This window comes from Pseudonaja textilis, chromosome 7 (genome assembly GCF_049901715.1).
Source record: "Pseudonaja textilis isolate UNSWEBS1 chromosome 7, rPseTex1.2, whole genome shotgun sequence".
NCBI classification, from domain to species: Eukaryota; Metazoa; Chordata; class Lepidosauria; order Squamata; family Elapidae; genus Pseudonaja; species Pseudonaja textilis.
In genome coordinates, this window is record NC_141996.1 from 60,287,273 (window position 1) to 60,305,000 (window position 17,728).

The 17,728-nt window shown below is 33.0% G+C and overlaps 1 protein-coding gene across 1 annotated transcript in view; it reads left to right on the top strand.

The window, feature by feature from the left end:
- Window positions 1-17,728, top strand: part of CFAP47 (cilia and flagella associated protein 47) — a 410,718-nt gene that overhangs the window by 193,044 nt on the left and 199,946 nt on the right. Inside the window, exons 29-30 of the mRNA XM_087937909.1 lie at window positions 11,996-12,174; window positions 16,341-16,448. Of these exons, the coding sequence (XP_087794035.1) occupies window positions 11,996-12,174; window positions 16,341-16,448 (287 nt within the window). The remainder of the gene's footprint in view (window positions 1-11,995; window positions 12,175-16,340; window positions 16,449-17,728) is intronic.

The following is a 17,728-nucleotide window of genomic DNA, read 5'->3' on the forward strand; positions in this document are numbered from 1 at the left end:
TTTGCGTCTTCAAAGTAGTTCTGTTTAGCACCTCTAATTTTCTGTGCTAATTCTTCTTTTTCTATTTGATCCATTTTGTGTTTAATTATATCCATTTTTAGCTTGATGTCCTTTTTCTGTGGCATTTTCTGTAGCTCTTTTTCAAGTCTTTTATGCTCATCCTCTAGGGCCTTAGAGGCTAGCCTTTTCATAGTATTGCTTTTCCTTGTATAGTCTATTATCAAGCCTCTAACATATGCCTTCATTGTATCCCATACATTCTGAATTGATGTATCTTCTTTTTTGTTTTCTCTAAAGAAAAAAGGCAATTCTTTCTCCATCCACTGTGTGAAGTCTTTTTCCTTTAAAATAGTATTATTTAACATCCATCTAGATCTTCTTTCCATTTAATTGTCATTGGATTGTGATCTGCCCAAGTACTTGTTTCAATATTTATTTCTTGAATGTTAGATGTTAATTCTGTTGACATCCATATCATATCTATTCTGGACCATGATAAGTGTCTATTTGAATAGAAGGTGTATTGTTTAGTTTTAGCATTTCTTTCTCTCCATGTATCTTTTAAGTTTATTTCATCTACCATTTTAAAAAAAGATTTAGGGAGAGTCTTTCTGTTTTGGTTTATTGTTTTCTGTACTGTATAGTCCAATTTATTGTCTACACTTCCATTAAAATCTCTATATTAGCATAGTCCAGTTCAATTATTTTCATATGTAATTTTTTGTAGAATTCTTGTTTTCAGGAGTGTTTTCATATTATTGTCCATTATTTCCACCATTAGTATTCTTCCATCATCATCGGTATAGATCAATTTTTCTGGGGTGGTCTCTTTAATATATAAAACCACTCCTCTTTTCTTACATTGTGTCAAGGAAGTAACTATTTTCCCTAATTTTGGCTGTATCAACAATTGTTCATCTTGTTTTTTAATATGTACTTCTTGTAGACAAATTATATCAAATTTTAATTTCTCTAATTTATGAACAGTTTTCCTTCTTTTAATGGCTGAGTTAAGTCCATTTATATTAATTGTAATCAGTTTTTTCTCTTCCATGGTTATATTTTGTAGTTAAGTTTAGCAGCTCTCGTAGATCTTAGTTCACGTTGTTCTTTGGCTTCCACCTTTCCACCTACTGCACCTTCTTCTTTTTCAGTTGCCATTTGGCAGTCCTCTTGAAATTCAATTAGTGAGATCTCTTTTTCTGTCTCTTCCTCTTTCCCTCCAAAAGATTCTGTATAAAATAATTCCGCTTTCTCAATTGAGTCAGTTCTATGTCTCTGTTCTTGCCATGTGAACATTAAACCTTCTGGAATCAGCCATCTATAATTCACCTCTTTCTTAAGTAGCATTTTAGTCAGGAATCGGTATTCTCTTCTCATCTCTCTCACTCTTCTGGGTATTTGTTTCAAGACCACAATCTCCTTGTCTTTATATTTCAACGTTTTCTCTTTTGCCACTTGCAATATTTGCATTTTAATGGCTTTCTTTGTAAATCTAATGTGAACTTCTCTTGGTAAGCTATTTCTATTTTTTTTTTGATAAATTTTATTTGAGTTTTCACAAAGAAAAAAAATACAAATAAAACATCTTTTTTGAAAGTAGCGTAATCCCGGGTTAACATTTCTTCGTACAGACTCAAATTTGACTTCATGCTCATTTTTATATTCTATTCCATTTCTTATTACTGTTTTACATTTTCAGCATAGCTTCTCCCCTCTTTTAATTTTCTCAATTTTATTTTAATTATCTCTTCTCAATTCAAATCATTATATTTATATTTTTTGTCTGTCCTGTTTCAATTATCTATTATCTTTTCTCATTAAACAAAATTTCTCCTTTAGTTACTGATTGGAGTATGACGCCTTTATATCTTTTAAGTTTATCCATTTAACTCTTATTTAGGCTTCAATATATACCCTAAAGTTATAACATTCAATATAATATATAACTTCCATTCAGATTCTGCTTGGTACATTCTTAAAATACACACTATATTCTTAAAAAAAGAATTTTTTTTATAAATGTATGTAATTAAAACAACACATTCCATTCCAATTCAATTCTATCATTAATGTTAATATTCATTAAAATCTTAACTTTTTTACCATTACTTTTCAATTAAATATCATATTTCTATGGGAACAATTATAAGCTTTCCACAATTAATTCCGCCCCCTCTTCACTTATATTTTATAAAACATTAACTAATTAAGATGTTCCCGTTCCTTCCTAATTCAATTTTCTCATTTATTTTATTTCACTTATTTTATTCACAAACATTTCACTAAATTACACTATTTTACCTTCATTTTAATCATACATTGTTTCCAATTTTTTAAAGTTATTTCTATTACTAATATAACAATACAATCTTATGTACCTTTACAGAATCCCTTTTTCAGTTAAATTTTCACCCATTATTTCTAAATAGGTCCTGTTTCTTTATATCTTGTTCCGGTCCTTTGTAACTTTTTTTCCTTTCCTTCTTCTTCTTCTCCTCTTCTTCTCTCTCCCCCTTTTATCCCCTTGTCTCTCTATCTCTATTTCTCTCTTCTGTATTCCCCTTTTCTGTTGCTTTCCAGTATTATACTTACTTTTCAAATTATTTTTCTTTTCTTTGGTTGTTTTTTTAAGTCTTAAATTCTCCATTCTCGTTTCCCCTTTCCTTTTTCTTCCCTACATAAAATAACTTGTTCATTAAAGGTGGCTTCTTCTTTGTCCCAGTCTTCTTGTTTTGCAGACGTTTCTTGTTGTTTCTCATAGTTCCAAATCTCCATTTCTAAGAATTGAAAAATGAAGCCAAAAGAACCCTTTCCTTCTTGTGCACCTTCTCTGTACTTTTTAAGCTCCATTTTCAATTCATCTAGAAGTGATGCCATTGTATAAATTTTTAAACAACCACCCGATTAATTTTAGTCATTCAAATGTAATAATCAAGAATCCAAAGATGACCAAATAATCCAAATACACGCAGGCTGTTTGTTTTTGCTCTTTTTTTCACTTTCTCTTCCTGGGGTTACTGTTTAGTTACAAAGTTTCAGTTAAAATGTATCTTTTAGAAGTCTTATTGAAGTTTTACTGTAGACTCTTTTTAATTCCAGGCAGTCTCCTCCCTCTCCCAGATCCTGCCCTTATTCTTTTTCTCTCCCTTCCTGCTTATGAAAAAAAAAATTAGTGTTCAGAAATCTTTATTATCCCTTTGACATTTTGTTTTATTTTCAGCTTAATTGCCTGTTGATGTCAAAGTGGTTTTTTTCCAATTTCTTATTTAAGTCTCTTAGTTGTCAGTATAGGGAAGGGAAGAGAAGGAAAAAAAAAAAACCTTTCCCTTTTCACTTTCCTTCGCTGCTTCTGACTCTTCTTTGGGAGCAATGTTATTTTTTTGTAAGTTTAAATTCCAGGGTACCTTAGTTGCTGCTTTTACAATTTAACCCGGTCAACTAAAACTTTCACTTCTTATCTTCCTCCTGCACATTCTTTTCCGGTCGAGTTCTTCTTTGTGGTGGCCATTTCTGACCACCGCTGCAACCACCTTTGGGAAAGGGAGTAATGGCCAGCTGAGGAGGAGAGATGTGGCTCTCCTCAACCCTGCTGGTGGTCTCCCCCCTCTTCACCACCTGTATGGGGTGGCTTAGCCCCGAAACCAGCCAGCTGGGGTTGCTCCAGCAGTGAGCCCAGACCGAACCTGCACATGATCGTGGAATTCTGTCTGTCACTGAAGAGACTTCAAACCGGAAGCCGGTAAGCAATTTTATTGATGGACTTCCGGCAGAATTTTACAAAACATTACAAGAATCATTGAATTTTCCATTGCTAGAAGTTATGAATGAAGTTATGTTAAAGAAGAAGATACCTAAATCATAGTCAGAAGCCTATATTACACTTATTCCAAAAGAGGAGGCTGACCCATTACAAATTAAGAACTATAGAGCCATTTCTCTACTAAATGCAGATTATAAAATCTTTGCTTCAATATTGACAGAAAGACTTTAAAAATATTTAAATAATTTTATCCATCCTGATCAAAATGGATTTCTGCCAAAGAGACAAATTAAAGACAATATGCGAGTAATCTTGGATACCTTGGAATACTACGAGGCACATCCTGAAAAACAATTGGCTCTGATATTTCTAGATATACAGAAAGCATTTGACAATGTGAATTGGCGATTCATGTTATTACTGTTGGAACAGATGGGTTTTGCTAGAAAATTTATTCAAGCAATAGAAGCTATATACTATAAGCAAACAGCAAAGGTTTATATACTATAAGCAAACTATATACTATATACTATAAGCAAATGGCAAAGAACTGACAGACTCTATTAATATAAGAAAAGGAACAAGACAAGGGTGCCCACTATCACCTTTGTTGTTTGTGTTAACTTTGGAAGTTTTAAACAGAAACATTAGAGATGAAAAGAATATAAAAGGAATGAAAATCAAAAAGGAAGAATTTAAGCTGCAAGCATTTGGGGATGATCTGGTTTTCATCTTAGAAGACCCTTTAGAAACGGCATCAAAATTGATAGAAAAGATAGAGACATATGGAAAGGTGGCTGGTTTGAAAATAAATAAAAATAAGACAAAGATCTTGACAAAGAATATGCTATTAAGACAAAAGGAAGAACTGGCAGACCTATTGAAAATTCAGGTCACAAATAAGATCAAGTACTTGGGGATATATTTGACAGCAAGATGTAGTACATTAAAAGAGAATAATTATATTAAACTTAAACAGCAGATAGCGCTAGATTTGGCGAAATGGGAAAACTTACAACTGTCACTAATAGGGAGAATTTCAACAATCAAGATGAATATATTACCCAGAATTTTATATTTGTTTCAAACAATTCCAATTAGGCTTGGAAAAGACAACTTTGAAGATTTAAATAAAATTGTGTTGAAATATATATGGCAAGGTAAGAAAGCGAGAATAAAGTTAAAACTTTTGCAAGATACTAGAATTAGAGGAGGATTTGGTTTGCCCAATTGGGAGTTGTACTACCAAGCTACAAATCTGGTGTGGGTTAAGGAATGGATAACACTAAGAAATACTAGATTGTTGACATTAGAAGGACATGATTTGTTGTTGGAGTGGCATGCTTTTTTATGGTACAAAGGAACTAAAACACAGGGGTATTTTAGAAGACATTATATACAGGAGTCTCTGTGGTTAAACTAGGAGAAGATTAAAAGACAATGTTATTTTAAAATTCCAGTCTGGTTATCGACTATTGAAGCATTTTCTTATCCTATAATATACAAAAAGGAACAAACAGATATGGTGAAATATTAATGAAAAGGGTGAACTTTAATCTATACAAAAACTAGAGGAACAAGGTATAAAGATGAATTGGTTTTCATATGCGTAAATACATTCAAGGTCTGATAAAGATTCTAAAACAGAAGGTTTCTATGATAAACTGACTGACTTAGATAAGATTTTGACAGGTACTGATGAAAAGATGATTAAAAAATTGTATGGATATTTATTAGAAATTAAACTAGAAGAAGAACAAGTTACTTGAAACCAGAGATTTTTTTATTGGGAATTTTACCTGAAATATATAGTAAAGACTTGAAATACCTGATTGTAATTGTATTAACAGCAGCTAGGATTGTATTTGCTAAAAACTGGAAAAATGAGAAAATACCATCACAGGAGGAAATCATTAAGAAAATATTGGAATGTGCTGAAATGAGTAGATTGACATTTGAAATTAGAGAACAAGAGGATAATTTTTTTTATAAAATTTGGAATCTTTTCTATCAATGGTTAGACAATAAAGTACAGTAATGAATTATGTAGACTTTTAGAAAATAATAAATATACAAAGATGTACTTCTTATTAGATCTACAAAATGATTTTAGGATAGATTTGGGATGGTAATATGAACTGTTATAAGATCTAAGTAAATTATGGTTATCTTGTAAAACATGAATCACTAAAAGTATAGTCAAATGATTGATTAATAATGATACTAATGATACTATTTAATTTTTGATTGACAATATGAGATTATATGTAATGTAATTGTAATTGAAGACTACGAAATGGAAGCACAAAACAATTTGTAAACCAACCGGTGCACTGTATGTACACCTATGGAAGATAGCTTGATGTTTTTATGTTTTGTTTGTTTATGTTTGTTTTTAAAAACCAATAAAATTGGGGGGGGGGAGATTTTTTTTCCATTCAACATACTTTTTTCTTCTTCTGATATTCTTGGAAGGTCTGCTTTTTTAAGGCAATTTATCCCTTTTTCTTCCATTAAGTATTCTTCTTCTTTTATATAGAACCTCATAGAATTTCTGAGTTATATTTCTTTTCGCTTCTTCTTGATAGCATATCTCCACCTGATTGTCTTGCAGCATAGTGATCCATCTCTTTTCTGCTTGTTTTTTCAATTTACAGGCTAGCCATCTTCCTGGTTTATTGACATTCTCAAATGTATTTTGTTTTATTCTCTTCACTTTTTGGGCTAATTCTTCTTTTTCCAGCAAATTTATTTTATGGTTTGTTAAATCTATTTGTAATTTTATCTCTTTCTGTTTTGGCTCTTCTTGTAGCTTCATCTCCAAGTTTCTATATTCTGTTTCTAATATTTTTCATTGTTGTTTCTTTTCCTTGTTTTTATTTGCCCTCTAGCTTATCACCACCCTTCTCATAAATGCTTTCATCGTATCCCAGGTGTTTTGTAGGGATGTATCTTCTTCTTTGTTCTCTTTAAAGAAGAGCTTCATTTCTTTTTCCATTTTAATTTTAAATTCCTCCTCCTTTAGAATTCTCTTTGCAAAGTCCATCTTGAGGGCTTAGGTCAATCTTTCCAGCTAAACTTAATATAACTATGATCTGCCCACAGACTTGGTTCAATTTCTATTTTGATTATTTCTGAAATAAGATTCTTAGGCATCCACGCCATATCTCGACCAAGACTGATGTCTAGTGGAGTAAAAAGTAAATTGTTTTTAATCTGGGTGGTGTTCTCTCCATGCGTCATAAATCTTAGCTTCCCTTGTCAAATCATGAAAATTTTTCGGTAATACCTTTTTCTTTCTTATTCTCTTATTCTCACCTTTATAATCCATTGTTTTATCTATGATTGCATTAAAATCACCTAGAATGCATATCTCTTCATAGTGTATTTCCTTAATTTTGTTATACAATTTTTGAAAAAACTTTTCCTGCAGGCCATTTGGAGCATAAATTTCTACCAAAAGAATCTTTCTGTTTTCTAATTTCATCTCCACCATGAGTATCCTGCCATCTTTAACTTTACAAATGTATTTAGCCAAAATCTTGTCTTTTATATATAACACCACCCCTCTTTTCTTTTGTTTGTCTAACAACGCGAAAACTTTCCCTAATTTTTTGTTATTTTACAAATATTTTATCTTTTCTTTTATGTGTACTTCCTGTATGGCTATTATATCCACATTCAAATTTTGTAAATTGTGAAATATTTTTTTCCTTTTTGCCAGAGAATTTATACCATTGATGTTCATCGATATTATGTCGCATCCCTCCCTTTTCCTATCTGTTTCTTTGTCTAGTGCTTGTTGTTGCTTTAGTTTCTCTAGGTTCTGTATCCTGTCTTTCATATACTTCCACCTTTCTTCTTCCATATCTTCTCTCCTTATTATCTATCTTATTATCTTATTATCTAGTGAGCTCTCCTTATTTGTTGCTTCTGCTCCTCTTTCCTCTGTCAAATCTTTTCCTTTCCCCACTTCTTCCACTGTTGCCTCTTCTTCATTGACAAATTGTTGGTCGTAAAACTCTTCCGCTTTATCAAGTGTGTCTAATCGGTATCTTTTCTCCTGCCAGTTGACCACAATTCCCCTTGGCATCAACCATCTAAAATTAACATTATATTTTAAAAGTTTTGCTGTCAAAAAATGATAGGGTCTCCTTAGATCCCTTACTCTTCTTGGCACCTGTTTAAGGACAATTATCTGCTTTCCACTATATTCTGCTGGGTCGTCTCTCATTCTGTGCAATATTTCATCACAAGTTGATTTCTTAATCAATCGGACATGAAAACTTCTCTAGGAAGATTGTGCCTCCTTGCATAATTCATCTGCACTCTATACGTTTCGTCCATTTCCATAACAATTTCTTCTTTTTTAGTCCCTAGTATTTTCGCAATTATATCCACCATCACGTCCGGCAGATGTTCCTCTTTTTCCTCCTTCACATTTTGAAATCTCAAGTAGTGGGCTGCCTTTTCTGCTTCCAAAAAAATTACTGTAGATTCCAAGTCCTTATTTGCTTGCATCAGCTTGTCAGTCAGGTCTTCCACTTTCTTTTCCTCTTTTTCCATTCTAGACTCTATTTCCGCTATTCTTTCTTGATTTTTCCGCATCTCTTGTTGGTAACATATATAATTTGAATTTTTTCTTTTAGTTCAGATCTTACTGATCCTATCTCAATCTTCAAATCTTCATGATTTTTTGATAACATTTCTTGCATGCTCAACATTAGTCCTTGTAAATCTTTTATTGAATTTTATCTCTCCCTTATTTCGTCAATAGATCTCTTCATGGAGGGGCTTGCCGTTGTTGCCATTGTCAATATTTGTGTGGGTATTTTTTTTCCCAGGTCCTACTTTAGGCAAATTTGTGTTGCTTGTCATATTAAATAGCTTTACTATAATATTATTTTTCAACCACCTCTTACAATTCTTCTCTTCCCTTTCAAAACCCTCCACCTCTGTAGATTCTAACTTTTAACACAACACACTACAATAGATGGCTTCTTTTTCTTAGGTCAATTCTATATCAGCTATCAGGTAAGTTATATTGGTGGTAGGACCAGTCTAGTATCAAATATTCAGTAATATATTAAGCTATATTAACAATCAATATGTAGTTATCAATTTTAAGAAAATATTACTTTAGATAGTCCCAGTTAGTCAATCCTTAAAGGCAATATTTGTATATCTAAATAATCTATAATATAGTAAAACAATATGTTAAAGCATAAAATATTAAATAATTACCCTTATAATTATATTAATTGGCTTAACTACTAAAGTATATAATATATAGTTTATATTTGTATAATTGTATCAGGTATTATATCAAACAAATATATAAAACCTTAATATCAAGTATGTATAAATATCTAAATCCAAAAACAAGTATTATATATACTCTATAATTACATATAATATTATCTTATATTATCCTATATATTCAAAGGTTTAGGAGTCAAAAAACCCAGAAGCTTTAACATAAAAAGAAAAGCAACCAAGTATCCCCCCTTTTTTTACTTGTTACTATTCAGCTTCAGCTCAGTGTCCAGCAGGTGTCTCTCACCAAGCACTACAATGTCTCTTTATCATCTTCAAAACTGTCGCCTCACTGTCCCTGTATCATCCATTTTAATTTGTTCAAAGTTTCTTTATTCAAAGGTTTCAGATCAATTCAAAAGAAAGAGTAAAGCAAAAGTTAAGAAAATCCCATTCCGTCTCCGCACTTATTTAATCACAATTATCAGTTCTCTAAGGCTTTTAATTCAAATCCATTTAATTCAAATCCATTCAGTTCTTCTTTTTCTTCCTCATAATCACCACAGGGCTCACACCTCAGCAGCTCCTTAATGCTCTCAAATGTCTCCGTTATCCAAACTAAATCCAGGATTCACTTCCTGCATCAACTCCAAACACCAATCCAGTCACCTTTCTTCTATGCACAAGTCTTCTCCCCAGTCTAGCCGCCAGATCTTTTCTCTTTCTTGGCTTCCCTATCTTCTTCCAATCTTTATGCCTGCCATAAAATTTGCTGCTCCATTCGCTCTTAGCTAGGGCTAGCTTCAAATGCCAGGTTTTCTGCTTTTGGCACCCCTTTCCATTTTATTCACTTTAAAGTTATTAAGATTGTCAATTTCGTATGCACCTTCATTCTGCTATTTCACCAATAGTACAACCAGCTGCCAGTTTCTTTGGGCAGCCATTCCTGATCGTCCTTCGTCCATTTGCTCGATCCAGGTTCTCTCCACTCTCCCACACGATCCATCGCCCGTGTAGGTTCTTTGGCACCCCTACACTTCAGAAACCCTACGAGCCTCCTTCTGACCTTGAAAGGTCCTGCAAAATGAAGTTAGAAGATCGTGCTTCGCAGAGTCTCCTGCTCACACATCTTCTCTCCCTGACAGCTGGCTCCGTCCCCCAATGTCACACTATATTTGATCAGTTGTGCTGTTAAAAATTGATACTGTCTCCTCTGCTCTCTGATTTTCCTAGGTATCTGTTTTGGGGTCAAGATTTCTCTCCCTTTGTACTTCATGGGTTTGTCTCTCATTCTTTTGTATATTTTATTTCTCGGTGTCTTCCTGGTGAACCTCACATGCACCTCTTTTGGTAATCTATGTCTTCTTACATAATTTGTGTGGATTCTGAAGATTTCATTAATATCTCTTTGTATGAGATACAGGATTTGTTGTGTGAGCCATGCGAGACGGCTTGTAGCCTGGGCGTGGCTTAGCTTAACTGTTCTGAGTATAAAAAGAGTTCATTTGTCTTTGCTTGAGTTCTAGTGCTTGTTCTTGTACTTGCTACTTCTTCTTTCTACCATGTTGCAAGAGCTGCATGGGTACTGTATACATGCATCATGTTTTATATTATTGTATATAAAGAAGTTTCTTTTATATAATGAGTCCTGCTGAATTATTTGTTTGTGTGCTGGCTGGATTGCTACAAATGCCAACAATTAGATCCTCAACCTTGTTAATGTTCTTAGAGAAAAAGTCCCAAATTTGTCTTTTTTTCTGACACTCTTCTTTCAGTTGTGTTGAAAAGTTTACATTTGAACCATAATAGTGAAAGTTAATATCAGGTTCTTCCAAAACTGTGATGAACTGCTCTGCATTTTCAGCTTCTTGTGAAGTTGCCTTGGTAGTTTGGTAACATTCTCCAAGTGTTTACATCTCAGGAGTAATTTGAGAGGATTTTTTTATCATCAGAATATAGATGGTCAACAAATTAGCATATTTTATTTAAGAAACCTTTCAAATATATCTCTAATACTTTGCTCCACATCTTGGCTTCCTCTTTTAATCAGAATCAGAAGATTTTAGCCACCCATAGCTAAGAAAATCAAGCTACCAGTTACTAGAATAGTAAACTAAAATCACAGCTTTCAATCTTTATCTTTCTCTGTTAGCTTTTTTTCCTCAGCACATTTCCTTATTTGGCTTGCCTTAGCAGCCTTCTTTCATGTTCTTTGAGACAAAAAGAGATCCTTAAAGTGGTGCAAATCTTCAAAAAGTTATAGCAGGCTGTAGCTAGAAGGGGCCTCTTTTAAGTTGACTTTAAAATATTCACAATTGTTGAAGGTGATTAAGAAGAGAAAGGCATAATTTACTGTCAGTTTGAAAGGTGAATTTCAAAACGATGTGGCTTCTTCAACCCCAAACAGATTGCAGCCCCTGCACTCCCAGCTTTTGGCATGCAGATAGCTTCAGAGTTCAACTCCAGAAGCTGTTTGCAAGCTTACAGCAGTATTGAAGGGTTCTGAGGGGAAGTTCTTCAACACACCTTGACTGGATGGGTCATAAAAACTGATGGGATGCCAGTCCCTTCAGTTAGAAGGCAGAAGATACACCCCATGGAAAAATCATTTGGAGATCTCTCCCCAGGCATGTGTTCAATTAGCCACGTTCCCAGGAAGTGGCATTTGTACATTGCTTGAGGTTTATCATACACAAGTGATTATCTCTCATATCTGAAACATTTTGTTTGTTTGAAGCCATGTGAAATAGAGATTTTAAAACCCCAGAGACATTTTCTCTTTACCATTTGTTGCTTGCATTATTATATTCTTTCTCTTTTCGAGTCAATGAATGTATTTTCATCATTAATGAGATACAATCAGTAAATAAACTAAGAAGATCCATACTATGTAGAGAATTTCAATACTGTTTCAAATAAACATTTATCTGCCATTTTACTAATGTTTGAAGATATCTCTTCTTCTGTCTCTCTTAGGATACTATTGACATTGGAATTCCAATAACTAATCCTACAGATGATGTTCTGGAATTAGATGTAGAATTAATAGATGCTATTATACTCAGTGGTGAAAACAAGTTTGTTCTTGAACCGAAAGAAATGTTATGTTATGAAGTAAAGTATTCTCCAGCTACCACTGGCCGTATGGATGGAAGGTATGTTCTGCTATTGTAGTGTCAGCTTTGGAAGCCATATTAGCACCAGAAGCTTCCACACTGCCACATTTTTAAGCCTGGGAATTTGGGAGAGGGGATTTTATGGAGTGTATGTAGTTAGACATAATAGCATTTTTCTCTAACGTCAAGATCATGTTATTTCTGCAGTTGGATGAGCAATGGTTGGGATGTCTCATGTTGGAACGGATAGTGATTGGGGCATGTGATGGAATGATGGGTGCAGGGGATGGATTTGTAATTTTTAATTATTGGAGGAAAACCCAGAAGTTTCAGATTCAGATTTTCCCAGATGTACCACCATGGCAGCTCTAATAAAATGGAACTTTGAGAAAATGCCTGTCTCAGAGTTTTGCTGTTGGAGTTTGTTTTCCTGGAATGCTGACATGTAGATGATATATCTTATACATTTCTTGTCATTAAATGTTTTCAATTTACTTTTATTTTGTGCTTTATTGTGAACTTTTATATTAATAAAAGTGGCTTATTACTCAGTGCATTCATCTTACGAATGAATGACTTTTAGATTGCTTTAGTACAGGTAGTCCTCAACATATGACTTCAATTGAGCTCAGAGTTTAAGTTGCTCAGTGAGACATTTGTTAAGTGAGTCTTGCCTCATTTTACAACTTTTCTTGCCACATTTGTAAAGTAAATCATTGCAGTTGTTAAATTAGTAACACAGTTGTTAATTGTATCTGGCTTCCCCATTGACTTTACTTGTCAGAAGGTCACAAAAGATGAAAACATGATCCTTGGATGCTGCAACTGTTATGAATATGAACTAGTTATGAAGCATCTAAATGTAAATCATGTGCTGCAATGATCATAAATGTGAAAAAATGGTCATAAGTCCTTTTTTCAGTACTGTCGTCACCTTGAATGGTCACTAAATGAACTGTTATAAGTTGAAAAGTACCTGTACTGGAACTTCCGGTTTGAAGGGCTTCGGCGACAGACAGAAATCCGCGATCGTGCACGGTTTCTGTCTGGGCTCGCTGCTGGAGCTCCCCGAGCCGGCTGGTTTCAGGGCTAAGCCACCCCATAGAGGTGGTGAAGAGGGGGAAGACCGCCAGCAGGGTTGAGGAGAGCCGCATCTCTCCTCCTCAGCTGGCCATTACTCCCTTTCCTGAAGGCGGTTGCAGCAGTGGTCAGAAATGGCCACCACAAAGAAGAACTCGACCGGAAAAGAATGTGCAGGAGGAAGATAAGAAGTGAAAGTTTTGGCTGACTGGGTTAAATTGTAAAAGCAACAACCAAGGTACCCTTGAATTTAAACTTACAAAAAAATAACATTGCTCCCAAAGAAGAGTAGGAAGCAGCTAAGGAAAGTGAAAAGGGAAAGGTTTGGCTTTTTTTTCCTTCTCTCTCCTTCCCTATACTGACAACTAAGAGACTTAAATAAGAAATCGGAAAAATCCAGTTTGACATCAATAGGCAATTAAGCTGAAAATAAAACAAAATGCCAAAGGGATAATAAAGATTTCTGGACATTAAAAAAATTCTACAGTAAAAGTTCAAAACTTCAGTAAATCTACAGTAAAACTTCAACAAGACTTCTAAAAGATACATTTTAACTGAAACTTTGCAACTAAATAGTAACCCCAGGAAGAGAAAGTAAAAAAAAAAGAGCAAAAAAGAAACAGCCTGCGTGTATTTGGATTATTTGGTGATCTTTGGATTCTTGGTTATTATATTTGAATGACTAAAATCAATCGGGTGGTTGTTTAAAAATGTATACAATGGCACCATTTCTAGATGAATTGAAAATGGAACTTAAAAAGTACAAAGAAGATGCACAAGAAGGAAAGGGTTCTTTTGGCTTCATTTTTCAATTCTTAGACATGGAGATTTGGAACTATGAGAAACAACAAGAAACGTCTGCAAAACAAGAAGACTGGGAGAAAGAAGAAGCCATCTTTAATGAACAAGTTATTTTATGTGGGGAAGAAAAAGAAAAGGGGGGAAAGAGAATGGAGAATTTAAGACTTAAAAAACAACCAAAGAAAAGAAAAATACTTCAAAAAATAAGTATAGTACTGGAAAGCAACAGAAAAGGGGAATACAGAAGATAGAAATAGAGGTAGAGAGACAAGGGGGTAAAAGGGGGAGAGAGAAGAAGAGAGGGAAGAAGGAAAGGAAAAGAAGTTATAAAGGACTGGAGCAAGATATAGAGAAACAGGACCTATTTAGAGATAATGGGTGAAAATCTAACTGAAAAAGGGATTCTGTAAAGGTACATAAGATTGTATTGTTACATTAGTAATAGAAATAACGTTAGAAAATTGGAAACAACGTATGATTAAAATAAGGGATAAAATAGTGTAATTTAGTGAAATGTTTGTGAATAAAATAAGTGAAATAAAATAAATGAGAAAATTGAATTAGGAAGGAACGGGAACATTTTAATTAGTTAATGTTTTATAAAATATAAGTGAAGAGGTGGGGGGAATTAACCATGGAAAGCTTATAATTGTTCCCATAGAAGTATGATATTTAATTGAAAAGTAATGGTAAAGATGTTAAGACTTTAATGAATATTAATATTAATGATAGAATTGAATTGGAATGGAATGTTGTTTTAATTATATACATTTATAATTTTTTCTTTTTTAAAGAATACGGTGTGTATTTTAAGAATGTACCAAGCAGAATTCGAATGGAAGTTATGTATTATATTGAATGTTACAACTTTAGGGAAAAGATATAAAGGCATCATAGTCCAATCAGTAACTACAGGAGAAATTTTGTTTAAAGAGAAAAGATAATAGATAATTGAAACAGGACAGACAAAAATATAAATACAATTATTTGAATTGAGATAAGATAATTAAAATAAAATTGAGAAAATTAAAAGAGGGGAGAAGCTATGCAGAAAATGTAAAATAGTAATAAGATATGGAGTAGAATGTAAAAAGGAGCATGAACCTGAATTTGTGTCTATACGAAGAAATGTAACCCGGGATTACGCTACTTTCAAAAAAGATGTTTTATTTGTATTTTTTTTCTCTTTGTGAAAACTCAAATAAAATTTACCAAAAAAGAAAAGAAAAGTACCTGTACTTGAACTGTTATAAGTTGAAAAGTACCTGTATTTTTTGTTTTTAATGTTGCCTTTTTAATGTTGTATTATGAATATTTCTGTTTGGGACACAACCTTCAAACTGATGAGTTTCCCCCCTTGAAATACATTCCTGGTGATGAATGACTTTTGTTTCATGTTTTCTGTGAACTTAAAAGTACCATCTGGCTTTCAGAGGAACCAGCCTCAATAAAGCTAATGAAAGAAGCACAGTGAAAAAGTCAGTGGTTGTTTTCTTCTGCCTTCACCAATGATCTTTTCTTTAGCTTCTTTTCTTCTAGACTGATCTCTGTGAGCATACATTTCTGATGTAAGCTTAGAAAGATATAGAATATGTTAATCTATTTCAGATTGTCTCCACTGATTATTAATTAATCAGCCTATTTTTGGTGAAATTAGGAAGAAAATTATCTGCATTATTTTTACCACTGAAGATCATTACACGTTATAAATTTTGGCATTGTAATTTTAGATAAATAATAGGAAATAATGAAAGGAGCAGAATTTATTGCAATTTTGGAGTATTTTTGGTGCTTTTAAAAATAAAAATAGTTTTAGAATTGAAAGATAGGATATACACATATTTATTTTGGCATATCCAGGCATTTAATTCTACAATATTTTAAGAAGAAATGTAATGCAATCTTATTTCTGTATGTTCTTTGTGGATTAGATTATTTTCTGTGGTCTGAACTTTTTAGATTTATATATGACATTCTTTATGGTTTTTTACTCCTAATATTATTTTTAGCTAAAATTTCTTGTCTGTACTTTTTATTTATTTTAATTCTACTAGTCTATCCTATAGATAAACTGCATGGCTATATACACATGATTTACTTTGTGCTAGTTAATGATGGAGGAGGAGGAAGAGGTGATGATGATAATGATTATGATATTTATAATGTTGATGATAATATACCTAACCTGTGATTAGATGTAAGAAATTAATTAAGATAAAACAGGATCACTTTGCTGATCCCCTTTATTATCTTCCCTTCCACTTTGTTGTTGTCTTTTATCTAACAAGATAATTTTACCAACAGATTTATAACTCTTATTTTAGTGTTATATTTACATCAGAGAAATTAGGAGAGTTTTGGTATGCATTGAAGCTGATTGGACAGATGCCTCATCCAATAAGATTGCCTGAAATAGAATGTGAACTTGGAAAGTAAGCAATCCTATATTTAACCTGAATTATGGGTTTAGTTATTGTTCTTTGATATTGAAACAACTAACCATTAGTTCAAATCTTGGCAGACTTGGCTGGAGACTACAGATAATCCTCAGCTACATTAGAATTTTTTACTGCAGACAAAAATGAAGTTTCAGCATAATAGTTCATTTCCTGCTATAAATATTTTCCTGAGACCTACAGACAGAATAACACAGTTGAAAGGGATCTTGGAGGTCTTCTAGTCCAATGACCTGTTCAAGTAGGAGACCATATACCATAATGAACAAATCACTGTCCAATTTCTTCTTGAAAATGTAAATAATGGCATACCGACTGGAGGCAAGCTGTTCCATTTATTAATTTGTTCTCACTGGCAGGAAATTTCTCCTTAAATCTAGGTTGGATCTCTCTTTGATAAGCTTCTATTCATTACTTCTTATCCTGCCTCAGGTGCTTTGGAGAATAGGTTGACTATCTCTTCTCTGTGAAAATCTCCAAATATTGGGAGACTGCTATCGCATCACCCCCAGTCCTTCTCTTTGTTAGACTAGTCATTCCAAAATGGAATTGATAGTTAACACAATTGGAGAAAACCTGGCATTCATTTGACTAGAAAACATAAACATAGCCATCTTATATTTTGTGCTCAGATTTACAAGATAATGAAGACATATAGCAGTTTTGCTATAATAAATGCTATTTGGAGAAGTTGCCCTTGACAATTATTTATATTGAATTATAAATTATTATAAATTATTATCACTTATGTTTTGGTAATTATTAATTTTTGTCTGGTTTTTCTGAAGACAGATTTTTATGGAGTGTAGGTATGCATATTATCTCTTCCCGGATGCAAAATATTTTTTTCAAAAACTTTTGTAATTGATACCTAGCTAGCATGATCTATATAATATCTTAAAATATAACTAATCTGATTCTAAAGCTGTTAACTTTCATTTCCAAAAGTTGTTATTAAAATGCTTTAGATTATTTTAATACATCATGCTTACTGTGTTAATTCTATTAGAATCCATTACTGGTTTTTAAATATGGTAATGACTCTACCTTGAAGAATGCTTCTTTTCTTTGATCAGAATTTCTGTCAATTCATGATGACAAAATATGTGAAATCTTTGCCACAAAAATAAAAAAATCAGTATTAGCATTGGTAAAAACAAAATGAATAGTGCTGAAGATAGTTGCTTGAATAACTTTTCAAAGAAAACAAAGTGCTATTTAAATAAAGTAACCAGCAGCAACATCAGAATTAGTCA